The sequence below is a fragment of the Nanorana parkeri genome, unplaced genomic scaffold, assembly GCF_000935625.1.
Source record: "Nanorana parkeri isolate BGI_ZX_2015 unplaced genomic scaffold, ASM93562v1 scaffold518, whole genome shotgun sequence".
Classification (NCBI taxonomy): domain Eukaryota; kingdom Metazoa; phylum Chordata; class Amphibia; order Anura; family Dicroglossidae; genus Nanorana; species Nanorana parkeri.
The window spans coordinates 500,963-514,257 of record NW_017306786.1 but is presented as its reverse complement, the minus strand read 5'-3'; the positions used below and the strand labels follow the sequence as shown (position 1 = coordinate 514,257).

The 13,295-nt window shown below is 42.4% G+C and overlaps 1 protein-coding gene across 1 annotated transcript in view; it reads right to left on the bottom strand.

Moving 5' to 3' along the window:
- BRSK2 (BR serine/threonine kinase 2) overlaps positions 1–5,469 on the bottom strand; it is a 142,251-nt gene extending 136,782 nt beyond the window's left edge. Inside the window, exon 1 of the mRNA XM_018561356.1 lies at positions 4,870–5,469. Coding sequence (XP_018416858.1) covers positions 4,870–4,963 — 94 coding nt within the window. The 5' untranslated portion in view covers positions 4,964–5,469. The remainder of the gene's footprint in view (positions 1–4,869) is intronic.
- Positions 5,470–13,295: the final 7,826 nt, after the last annotated feature.

The following is a 13,295-nucleotide window of genomic DNA, read 5'->3' as shown; positions in this document are numbered from 1 at the left end:
TCGGATAGGCAGTCCAGCTGCCAATGGTACAGTAGGGATGCACAAGGCAGGCTGACAACACTGCTGTCAGTTACAAGGTAGTGGTTTAGCACTGTCAGCAAGCAACAGGAAGTGCTACTACTGGCAGAATCTCCAGTAGAGACTGAAAAAAAACTATGTGCCTAAAGCTGAATTTGAGTTACATTTTCGGGGATATAGCACCAGTCACATAAGGTACCTCTAATAAAGTATATCCTATGCCCTGCTGGTTGCTGGTTTCTGTAAAAACCCTTCATCTGTAACAGTAAAATATTAGCACTTCTTGCCCTGCCCTTCAAAACACCCTAGTAGCATTATCACAAAATGCAAGGCGTTCTGTGAATGGGCGAAGGGTGTATAAATGACAGGATCCCCTTCCTCCATTTACAGAACCCCTTGCATTCTGGAAAAATAATACTAGGAGTTCTGTGCATAGGCAAGGGGGAAGGAAGGAGAGGGCAATCGTTCACTGTTACAGACCAGGCAATTAGTCCATGCAGTGCCAGAAGTTCACTGCTGTGAGGAGGATGAAGCATCACTGAAGGGAGGATTTTTACATTAACCAGCAGGACATTGGATACACTTCATTGGAGGAAAATTATGTGACTGGTGCTGTATCCACAAAAACATTTTTTACTTAACCTCAGCTTTAAGAATACTGTATACAGTGAGGCATGATGAAAAATAATAATGTTTACATACGCTTAAAGAAGAACTGTGGGCAGAACTATCCTTAACCCTTGACGTGGGGCTACCCACACACTGCAAGGGCGAAGTGTTCCTTTTTGTCTAGGGTTTAAAATAGAACAAGTTATACTCCCCTGACCGGTCCCTGTAGCCTCACTCCCCCTCCTCTCCGGCGGTCTAAGGTCCGAAGTTCATTGGCTGCATACTTCAGTTCATTAGCTCTCTGGGTAGTGATGCAAGGATCAGGAAGACATATACAGAATCTTCTCTTTTTAAAAGAAGTCAGTAGGGATGCACTGATACTAGTGTTGGTTTCCTTGCCAATGCAGAGTATTTGGGCTAGTATGAGTAATCACCCAAATGCTCCGATGCCTAGCCCGATACTTCCGGTATCAGTAAGCCGGGCAGCGAGTCATTACACGCTGCCTGGCTTCCTGTTTGGCTGGGAAGTCGGCTCCCTCCTCACTTGTGACGAGAGAGCATGGCCAATCAGGAAGCCGGGCGCAGTGTAATGATGCGGCGGCCGGCTTTCTGATTGGCTGGGAGGTCGGCTTCATGCTTCCTCATCACTTCATGACGAGGGATCATGGAGCCGACTGCCCGGCCATTGGCCAGAAAGATTGACTAGAAGACTGATTGGCCAGAAAGCTGGCTCCATGCTTTCTCCTCACCTAGTGAAGGGAAGCGTGGAGACTGCTTCACTGCTAATCGGGAAGCCGGGTGGTGAGTCTTTACACGCCCCCCCCGGCTTCCTAGCTAATCAGGAAGCCAGGTGGCGAGCCATTACACGACGCCTGGCTTCCTTAATGGGACTTCCGGTATCGGTATTCGGTATCGGCGAGTACTGGAAAAAAAATATTGGTACTCAATACCGAAAAAACAGTATCGGTGCAACCCCAGAAGTCAGTAGTGATAATTGCACAACGGCTTGGTGATTGGCATTTCGGCCCTGCAGCAATGGGGTCCTTGGTTTGAATCTCCACCAGAAGACTACCTGCATGGAGTTTGCATGTTCTCCCTGTGCTTATGTAGGTTCCCTATCACACTCCAAAGGCATGCTGCTAGTTTAATGGACTCCTGTCTAAATTATCCATAGTATGTACAGTACGTATGTATGTGAGATAGGGACCCTTGATTGTAAGCTCCTTGAGGGCAGGGACTGATGTGAATGTACGATATTCATAAATTGTCAGCACTATATAAATACCTGTAATAAATAATAAAAAAAAAACAGTACCCTAACAATGAATAAATATACATACTCAGTGCCTAAAGTAAATGTAGACAGTAATTATTCTGGCACTGCTGAGGTTTGTGTTCAAATCCTACCAGGGCACTTTGAATATTGCCCTGATGTCTGCTTGCATTACCCTTGGATGCTCCGATGTGCTCCCACAATCCACTGTGATTCTGAAACTGTTGGAGTAGTGAATGTTATGCATAGTTCAATGTACTTTGTAAAGTGCATCCTAATTTGTAGGAGCTATATAAAAAAAAAAAAAAAAGAAGCAATAGTATAAAAATCACACAGTAACCATAGGCCTCTAATGGTGTAGATAAGTACAGACACGTAGAACATTTATAGGTTTGGTGGGTCGAAGAGTAGACAAAAAAGTGTCCAGCTGTTACCCCCATTGTATATAGTGGGGGTCAGGGGTGTGTGTTGTCCGTATAATGTCTGTATATGAGGAACAAGTGAGAGGTGTATCTCTGCTGTGATGTGCCTGTGTTGTGTGTGTCTTTGTGTGGGGGAGCGGGTCATCTGCCTTTGTGTGTGTGTGAACTGACAGAAGGGGGGCATATGGATAATTTTCACATTGCCTGAAAGTCTCAGCTGAATAATTCCCTATGGCTAATTACGCACCGGTCGGTTCTAACACCTGCTTCTCCTTCCAAAATAAATGGAAAAAAAAAATCCCCTTCTAAATTTCAAGCCTGCCCATACACAATTCCCCCCCATCACCAAGCCCTTGAAGATCTGAGCTGGGGCTATTGTTCCCCTGTATGACGGATGGTAATACGCAAGCATGCACGCTATCAGCGCTGTCACAATGAAAATTTACTCCTTCGCTGCCGGACTCTTGCACAATTATTACAGCCATTGAGCACACTTGCCTGTAGCATCTTCTAATCAGATCCCTCACTTTGAGCTATACACTGGAACAGGTTTAAATTATACACTCCATAACCTGCACTTTGTAAAACAGAGATAACAATTAGTATAGGACTGTCCATGCACAAAGGGCAATTAAGAAGTGTATATAGCTGACACTGGTGAGAGGTGGGTGAAAGGTCACCCATACATCAAGTGTTCATGCCTTTATTAAAAATGGAGACATTCCTCATATTAGACCTGAGCGAGGTCAATCGTAGCCTGACCTGACACTGCATAGCAAGTAGATCACTGGCCACTATGCATCTAATTAAACAATTTATCAGTAAGTTACATATTAAGGCCTTATTTAAACCGGAAGAGCAATGTACAAAATATAATAATCTACAAAAGCCCCCGCCAAAAAATTGAGTTTGATAGTTGTGACTGCTCTAGTCTGATGAAAGGTAGGATGGAATTGGTTGCTGTGGCGAACTGAAGCTCAGTGCTCCTATTAAATAAGCTGTCAGGTATAAGTGAGAGCTCCATTTTAATGTCATCATTTCACAGAGATTAGCCATAGAAAAGACTTGAGGTTTCAGGAACTTTGGGTGTCCAACTCTAGGGTGTCCAACTAGCAAGATGTAGCTCTCCTTCCAGTTTCACACCAGAGGACAGTGATGACCAAAGAAGATATGAAAATGGAGTGACCTAGGGAAGTAGTACTGTTTTCCCTGCTTTAGTAATTCCTCAAATACTTTTATACAATATTGGTCAGAATTGGCGATACAATTTTAGAGATGTCTCCTACATCCTGAGGTAGCTTGAAGTAAACTCTATTGCTGCCTACAAATATGATTCCACAGGAGCAGTATGCATAGGAAGGTAATAAATACTGTACACTGTGTGCACTTACAGTACATCACCGTCCCTGATGAGGTCAGCACCACTCCGGCCGCAAACAAAGACAGTTGTGACCTCGTCAAGTCTTAAGTACTACCGGCATAAGGTGCGAGGGCCTTGATTTTACCATAGACCTTACAATATGCATGGTGGGAAGGTCCTGTACAACACAGCTTATAATTCTCAAAGGCAATATAACTGTCTGTGCTTTACCCTCCTTTTGTGAGCATGACTTGCAAAGTGTACAATTAGTTATTATTCCACAAAATAATTTTCTTTGAAAAAACCGTCTATGAAATGTACGACTGAAACTTTAGGGCATATAACCAATATTTCTTTAAAAACTATGAAAATATAAGTATAACATCTGAGAACTAGGCTTTATCTAATAAAGTAATGAGCAAGGTGCACATTGAAATAACCCCTAACAACCAATCAGGACTCGTCTTTCAATGATCTATTTACAGTGAACTGTTATGTGATTGATTGTGGTGCTTTTCAGCACTTTGTACACGATCACTGCTCTTTACAATTCTTTATTAAATAAACCTCAGGATGCTCTTTACAGTCCCTTTTGAATGAGCCTCAGCATTTGTAAAGGCAGTGTCATCTTCACACAATAGCAAAGTTCACAATCAGCTGTTCTTGGGTATAGGCCATTAACATATGGCAGCTACAACCATACAACTGTACAAAGATTAAGCAGATACAATGACAGTGCATTTCTAGGTATATTTCCTGACTTCTGTTCCTAGTGTATCCCTCAACAAATTCTCCTACAACTTGCTAATATTGCTTGGTAACCGGTAAATCCTTTTTTTTTGTAAATGATTTGTGTCGGTGAGTGTCATTTGTTCATGACTTGCTTTGCTCTGTCCTCTCGTGACATCCAGGCAACACTGCTGTCCCTTATGATACAACCTATGAGAAGTTACTATATATCTTTTGATTAAATAAAGCTTGTATCCACCCCATTCCAGCCCTGGTGAAACCAGGCCCATAAGCCAATACCAGCTGTCCTGTCAGCCCAGCTTGTAGATTTTTGGCAATTTATTTAAAGCATCTCTCATCTCAAAGAAGACAATTTCAGATGACAGGTCCTCCTACAGGATTATGGCTAGCTCCCACCCAATCCTCCCTCCTACATCTTTGTTTCCGGCAGTACCCACCTGTCTGCCCCTTTCCCAGTGTCTTCTCAAGCCGGTATGGCCCAACATATTGCATGTGCGGCGTTCCACCACCATCTTTCCCAACCGTGGTCATCTTCTCCTCTCTCCTTCCACGGGGATCCAGATGCAAGGAAAATCCTCAAGAGAAAAGGGGGGAGGAGGGCTGTAGATGGAGAGGGAGGGGGGGATGGCTGTCTTTGCTTCTTCTCCCCCCCCTCTCTTGCTGGATAAACCTGTCCGTTCTTGTGACGCCCAATTGAGATCCCCTTACTCCTCACCATCAATAAAGACCTGCTTTCCTCTCGGCTTCTGTACCTTGTCTTCTCGTATGTCCTGTCTTGATGAAGGGCTCTGGAAACTGGATTCAATGAATGAAACAAAAAAGCAGAAACACACCCCAGTAAAAAAAAAAAAAAAAAAATCACCCCCCTCCTTTTATGCAAAGAAATACAGAATTCAGTACTGATAAAGGTTTAAGGTTGCTTTGGGGGAGGGAGGACAGGGTTGAGGTGCAGGGAGCATGGTGAGGATGCTGCCGTGTTACATACAAGCAGCTCAGCAGGGACCTGCTGATCAATCCTCACGCTCAGTGCTAGAGGTGGGGAGTAAAGGGGGGGCATGCAGCCCTCTGTAGCTGGGATGTTAGCCAGACTAGGATTGGTAGATGGAAAGCTGTTTTCTGGTTGGTGGCAGAAGGATGCATTTTAATTGGACTGAGGAGGGGGGTTACCTTGTGTGTAGGGATGTGGATTTGTGACTGTGGCTTGCAACATTGTATCTTATTATGTTTTGCAGACAATTTCTGTGCAATGTCATTTAAGCCACAATAAACTGAATGAAGCAGAACAAGTGTTGTATATTATAATCGTGTAGAAAAACAAAGCACGCTTTGTTTTATTGTCTGACACTGATGCTGATGCTTTAACTGTCTGGGGTTTTCTTTAATCACATACCATCCAAACAAAGCACAATTAGAGGGATTTCTACAAAGAGCAGTCTAAAAGTATAGACGGGAGCATGTTATGTTTAAACACTGCTAATTATCTGACTTTATATTATACTGTTAGCAGTAGATAATAACTGTATATCTTAAAATATACATGCCAGATATATTAGTAATCAAGGCTTTTATTTGATATATCAAGGCATTTATTTCATCTGATACATCACTGGGACTAACATTTTAAAGTATATGTACAACCCAATCGCTAAAATTTCATATATAAAAAACAACATGTTAATGTCTTTACGCATTGCTTATTAATGTTTTTAGTTTAGTTTATAATAGAATTATCCAACCATAAAGGTCCTGGATATGCAATATTAGTATTTCAGGCTATTATTTTATATGAATACACTGCAACCAATTTACTTAAACCGGAAAACTGTATACTTGCCTTATGGTAATTTTCCTTTCCTGGTTCAGCCAATGGCAGCATACCTATGGGATTAGGCTCTGCCCCTGTAACCTCACAATACTGGACATAAATGCATTTGTGAGTACAGCTGCAGCATTCATGTAACTATCACACCTTAACAGGTGGGTCTCTATACGCTACCTTTGGATGCCAGGGATGCCCAGGAAAGGAACACTACCATTAAGTTAGTATACAATTTTCTGTTTTCCTGGAGTATCATGGCAGCATTCCGATGGGACCTAAATATCACAACTTAGGAGGGTGCAGAAGAAAAAACACTCTTTATTTAACATGACAGACAAGCGTATGGGTATACAGCGTAAAATACTACTGTATTTGCAGCAAGCAGGAGCCCCAGCTGTTGCGTTTTTGTGCCTATGGGATTGTTCAGACACAATACACTGTATGCTTGTGAGCACACATGAACAGAAGCACCAACGTTTACACACGCTTGAACTGAACTAGCAGCATTTACATATGCACATGCAAGTTCTGCGTCCATACATGTGCAGGTGTAAACGATGACACTTGCGTTTACATGCGCATACCTGCGTACAGCAGTGTATTGTGTCCATCCAATCCTGTGGATACAAAGACACATTTTATGCTGTATGCCCATACACCTGTACTTGTATCCATAGGAATGAAATTTAGCAGCAGCAAGGTAGGCTGGATCTACTCTGCAGTGTGACATTACCATATGAATGGATGACTAGATTGCAGCACTATATTATACACTGAGTGGCCAGATTATTATGACCACCTGATGTTTGTAGGCAAATTAGCTATAATTTCGCGCTGAAGTTGCTAGAGGGCAAGACTATTATAAATAGGGAAGCAGGTTGTTTACCACGACAGTAGAAGTGATTTTTTTCTGAAGATATGGGTAAACAACGCGATTTAACAGCCTTTGAACGTGGGATGATTGTTGGTGCTCGGAGCCATGGAGCGAGTATCAGCAAAACAGCAGAATTCGTTAAACGTTCAAGAGCAGCTGTTGTTAAAGTGTTTAAAGACTGGACTGTCAGCCGAAAATTTGGGTCTGAACGTGCGAATTGTGACCGTTAGCCACTAGTCAATGTTAGGGCAGAACGGAGAGTGGCAAGACTGGTACAAGACAACAGAAGGGGAACAGTGCAGTGTCAGATTCCTTGCATCACCTTTCAACATCTCGTTGAGTCACGAGGCGGCCCAACGAAGTCATCTCGTGGAGTCATCTCGTGGCCCAACAAAGTACTGATGGGGAGGTCATAATAATCTGGCCACTCAGTGTATACGGTTTCCGGGGAAACATTAAAAAAAGCTGTCCATGAAGTGGCCATACTCCTTGTTGGTTGTGCTCCTACTTGCTACATTACCTGCAGACCCTTCATCTTGTAGGTGTTTTGTATGGTTTTTACTAACCACATAGTGAAGAGGTTTGGCCCCTCTTGGGTCCATGCAGGATGACAAACAGGCTGTCTATGGATCTGGAAGATCCTGTTGTCTTTAGATACATCTGAAGGACAGAGACCATGGTGGACAGCAATGTAATTTCATTATTTACATGGAATAAAGATGTCACCTTCAGAAGAAAGTGTTGGGTGATAAACCACTCGCTCTGGGAGGAAGCTTGTAAAAGGATCCTGATGCCCCAAAGTTTGGATCTCTGAAACATGTCTTCCAGAGGCTATAACCACTAATAATGAGGTTTTAAGGAGTTACTCACAGAAATAAAGTCCAGTCGCACGCCGCAAGCTTAGCTGAAAAGTATATTGCAGTACACAGGAACACACCATCCTACTGTGGATCCTTTTCACTCTGTCATATTTTCCCCAATAATGGCCTTTGTCTAATAGATGACTATTGGGTGAAACATGGCAGAGTAAAGTGGATCCATGGCAGGACGATGTGTACCTGTGTGCTGCAATAAACTGCTGTGAAGGAGCAGTAGGATATTCGAGTATGGAAGTTAATAAGGTTTTAAGGGTTAAGTTCCACAGGGAACATTTGTAGAATGGTTAGAAAGGAGGACTCGACTACGTCTATAATAGAAGAGAGAGAACCCACTTTGGAAAATACATCTTTTTAGGTTGATGGATCTTGGTACAAGCATTCATGTACTGAATAATGAGTGGGTGATTAGCCCATTTGATCTCTGATACGGGGGAGATAGCTGATACCTGCTTCCAAAGAGAGCTTATGCTTAGACCCTCAAGCCTGTCTAAGGGAAGTCTAGAACACCGTTAACCTCCAGATGAAGTGTCGATCAAATTAGAGTTAGCCAACTGCATGACCTTTTCCCAAATTTTGTGGTAAGGTTTTCTTGTCTTCAAGACCTGTGAGGGGCAACCCATCTTCAGCTTCTGCCTCTCAACCTCCATGCTGTGAAATTGAGCTTGTGTAGGCTTGTGTGAACAAACTCTCCCCGAGTTAGTAGGTTTGGTACCATTGGAAGTTGCCACATAGTATTGGTACTAAGTTCTGTGAGTGTAAACCATGGCCAGACTGGCCAGTACAGAAAGATAACAATCAGGACCACTGCTTTGGTTTTCAGTCTACTTATCAGTTTCATTGTCAGGGGTGTTGGAGGATATACATAGCCTAGGGAAAGGTTATTGTTAAATACTTTGTAAACACACTAATAGAAAAGCTAACTGTAATACAGTAAATAGTAATGTTTGAATGCTATTGCATTTACTTTGTATTTTATTTAACATTATATATTTTTATCATGTTTTATTTGGCAGTCATGTAACTGCAAAGCCTCATTCACGTCCTTTTCTTCATAGCTGGGGGTGTGTCTGTCTAGCAGGCGGTTGGACAGTGTATTACGTCACACACAGCAAGAAAGGACATTCCCCATCTGTTCCAGAAAGGAGTGCCTTTTGGGATCTTTCAATTGCTGAAAATAATTGGTGGGGGAAGTGGCAGCTAAACAAACTACGAAAGATACAGGCACCCTGTGCATTCATCAAGCGCTGATACACAGCACTCCAGCACAGATCTGCTTCCTTGCTTGGCGTAGTCAGATTGCAAAAGGAAGGAAGGAGACCTGGCAGGATCACCAGGTATTTCTCACTATACAAGGAGGCAAAAATAGAACAGGCTACAGTTACGAACCTCTACATGGATACGCAGACGCATATGAAATAATAAATACTGATGCATGCTGACGCTGAAAAACAATGACCTCTGGTCCCGAAATCATTAATGCATGAGCTTACTACACATTTTTTTTGTATACAGTATATATATTTTTTGAAAATTATCAAATTTGTTGTTTAAACTTGAGTTTTATGTTGTGTCACTTGTATAAGTCTTCATTTTAGAACGAAATATTTAACACAGGGTGCTTACATGACAAGAAGCAGCCCAGTAGCATCTGCTCACTTGTGAACTATCTCTAGTCAGAGACTCCATACAGAGACATATGAACTTGGAGAGAAGAAACATGGAGAGGGGGGTGTGTGTCTCTCCATTGATTAATTTAGCTTTCTGCGCGTTAATAGAGCTGAATAGCAGGATATTAAATTACATTCTTTAGTAAGCAAACCAACTGCACCCATCGACTCTAGAGCACCCCCTGCTGGTTGAACATGCCAAATATGAAATAGTTATATACAGTGTTTTATTTACAGAAGGAAAGAAAGGTAGGGGACTTTTAGCCTGCTTAATGTTTTGTACAGGATTATTGAACAGTGTTGATTGACGTTTGCTTCTGACATGCAATTGTGAAGCATTTTAGAAACATCTCAAATGCTTAAATTTTGAATTAAATCTTATGGAGCCTTTTTCCTTTGAGTTTTGTGTTTCTTTTGCCAAGCATCATGTTGCTTTACTACAGTATAAATGCAATATGAAAGCATAGTAAAAGCATCTCACCTTATATACAACCCATTTTTACCTAAAAGGTTAACTATATGCTTGACTTCTTCTGAGTCTGAGCCATATGTAAATAAAATCAATACAATTACAACAAAATCTGAATAAAATGTTTCACATTTTTTAAAATATTGTTTATCCCTATAATTATAATTAGGGATGCACTGATACAGTGCGGATACTTGACATTTTCATGAGAACTACCAGGGTTGCAGCGGTTGCAGCTGTGACCTGGCTCTGGCGCTCCACCAATGTCCTGAAATCATTAGTCTGTATTGTTTTAGAAAAACTGTCACATGACAATAAACAAAAATGTATCAGTACTTGTACTTGGAAAATGTATCAGTACTTGTACTTACAAAAATGGTATTGGTGCATCCCTTTATATATGTTTATAAAAACAAAATCATTCATTAAAACAGAGATGTACAAATCCCAGGAGCTCCGTATGCTCCCTAAAAATGACAGCTGCCTCCTAATTTTTGAATTTTTCTCTAGTCTAGTCTTGGAGCTCGAAAAGTATCTGCACTTGTACTTTTACCGAGTACTATAATTGGTATCGGTGCATCCCTAGTTATAATGGTATGTGTATATGGGGGCAACTATATCTGTCCGTTATGAATGCAGACTCCGCTTTACACTTAGTAGTGGTTCACAGTGATTGTATATTGCTGATCCTTTTTATTTCACAAATCTACCAAACATACTGTAGTCTGATTTAAAATAATATACTCTCTGCAGTCACTAGTTTTATCTTGCAGAGACCATGTGATCTAGGATGGAAGTTATTTTTGGAGTACAAATACTGGCGACGGGTTTTCCAAAGCAGATATTTTTGCGTGCTGTTTTTTTTATGTGGGTGGTTAAAAACATCAGCATGGCAATTTAATGGGCATTGGCATGATATAAGTGATCATGGTTACTCAGGTTAGGTGAGGGTAAGGTAAGTAATTATAATTGGAAAAAAAAAAGGTTAATTCTAATGCCGGAACCTTTCCTCAACTTTCTGCTTTGCAAGAGAGTACTTGGAGCTTACAGAGGGCTGAATACTCTTTCCTCACCCCAATGTGATAGCGCTGGGTGCCTATGTGGCCAATCACAAAGCCCCAGTGAAGTCATGTGGGAAGAAGGGCTGTGAGTCTTTTTTCCCATACCTGGAAGTAACAGGTATGTCACTTTGTTTCCTAAAACTGGCCATACACCTATAGATTAATTGCAGAATTTCTATGTTCAGATGGAAAAAGTGCAACAGATTCCTCCATCTACGCTACACTTTGTGGATGGAGGAATCTCCCACTGGGTCAAGATTCAGTATCTTGCTAGTCGGCCCCGCTGGCTCTCAAAATACCTGAACAATGCCTGCATCCAATCATATTGTTAAGTTATTTTGACAGCCAGCGGGGCCGACTAGCAAGATACTGAAGCTTGACCCAGTGGTAGATTTCTCCATCCACACAGTTTAGCGTAGATGGAGAAGGAATCTGTTGCACTTTTTCCATCTGACCATAAAAAATCTGTAGATAATCTAATGGTGTATGACCAGTTTTAGTGAACAGACCTGCAGAGGAGGGATGGTGGAAAGTAAGTATAAGCAGCTGTGGGGATCAGCAAAAAGTGATGAACCTCTTGCGTCACCACGTAGAATACCAAGGCTGGGGAGGAACAAACCCACAGGGCAGGCCCCAAAACCTGTGCCCTTCTGTGGAGTAAAAAGGGCTCTGCTCTAAAACTAAGTGCCAATTAAAAAATGTCATATACAGTATAATTAAATGGCAGAGCTATGAGCTGGATATACTGCTGTTACTTCCTAGGGTATACTGAAGACCTACCCTAGGAAGTGAGTTCAGGTAAAAACATAGGTGCTTTGACTTTGTGTCAGTCACACATATTGGGGTCCGAAAAGCATAGTGATTCCGTGGCATCCCTACCTCACTTCTCCCAGGAAGCATGAGCATTCCAGACAAGCTGTTAAATGCAGAATTTAACTAAATGGGTAAAATGAGAGCACCAGAGCAAGAGAAGTTTAGAGTCCAACATTTTTTTAGTGCACTCAAATGATGACAGCAAAAACAACAGTAGATAGACAATGTGTTTTGGGGACTACAATTCGCCCCTTCACCAAAGCTGAATGGAAATAACAAGTTTTGGATAGACTCAAATGGTGGCTTTTAAGCTGACTGCATTCAGAGGTGAAAAGACCAACTAGTCAGTCAGTAGTCAGCAAGGACAGCCAAAATGCAAAGAAAGTTTGGATTTCTCAATTTACCCTAGCCCCTCCCCTATGGGGTGTCCTGATTCCTGCAGAAGAGCTGCTTAACCTAAGGGTTCTACCAATTCTTGCAAAAGAGCAACCTAACCTAAGCCATTAGGCTCAAGCAGTGATTCCACCCCCTTCTCTGAAAAAATTAAGAAAGATACCAGTCCAGTGCCTCGTTTGTCATTTGCTTCTAGTATTCCTGTAGTAATAGATGGGTGCTGGGGGGAGGGTCCTTTTCCTCCTGGATTGATTCTGGCCTGGTGCACCAGGTTTGTCCCCAGTTGTAGGCAAGAGTTCCTTCAGTGCTAATGCCTTCGGGTAGGAGTGGGGCTGCCCTTGTCCCGCTAGGGGCTTGAAGCACAAGAGGTGATGTGCCTCCTGGGGTTGGCAGCCCAGGGGTGCCAGTGAAACACAATGGGTTTTGGACCCCACAGTTTGGCACCTGGTCACGTCACCATGTTGCTTTTCTTGCCCATGCCCCTTAGGCAGGCATTCTGGCTAGTCTGACATAATTTGTAAATGAGTTGCAAGGCCTGCCATGTTCTGCACATGGCAGGAGCAATTACAGCACTTATTTTTGAATGAGCACTTTTCACTCCACAGATGGAGTTTGCAGGTCCTCCTTGGGCCTGCCCTAATGTTAGGGGAGAGGATCTGTGTCCTTCACGGGTCTTCTGCCTTCCTCCACTCAGGGGTCTCTTTTCAAGAGAGCCCCTATCTACTACTTGGAGGACTGTCTTCAGCTAGTCCCTAATGAACAAGATAAGCCTGGCTAACTGCCAGGTGGACTAGAATGCCTCACCATGTCAGCAGCCTTGCTCCCGGGGGTCCAGGGATATCGTGGCCCTCTCTTTCGGAAAAGGACCAAGCACCCCTTTGCACTTTTT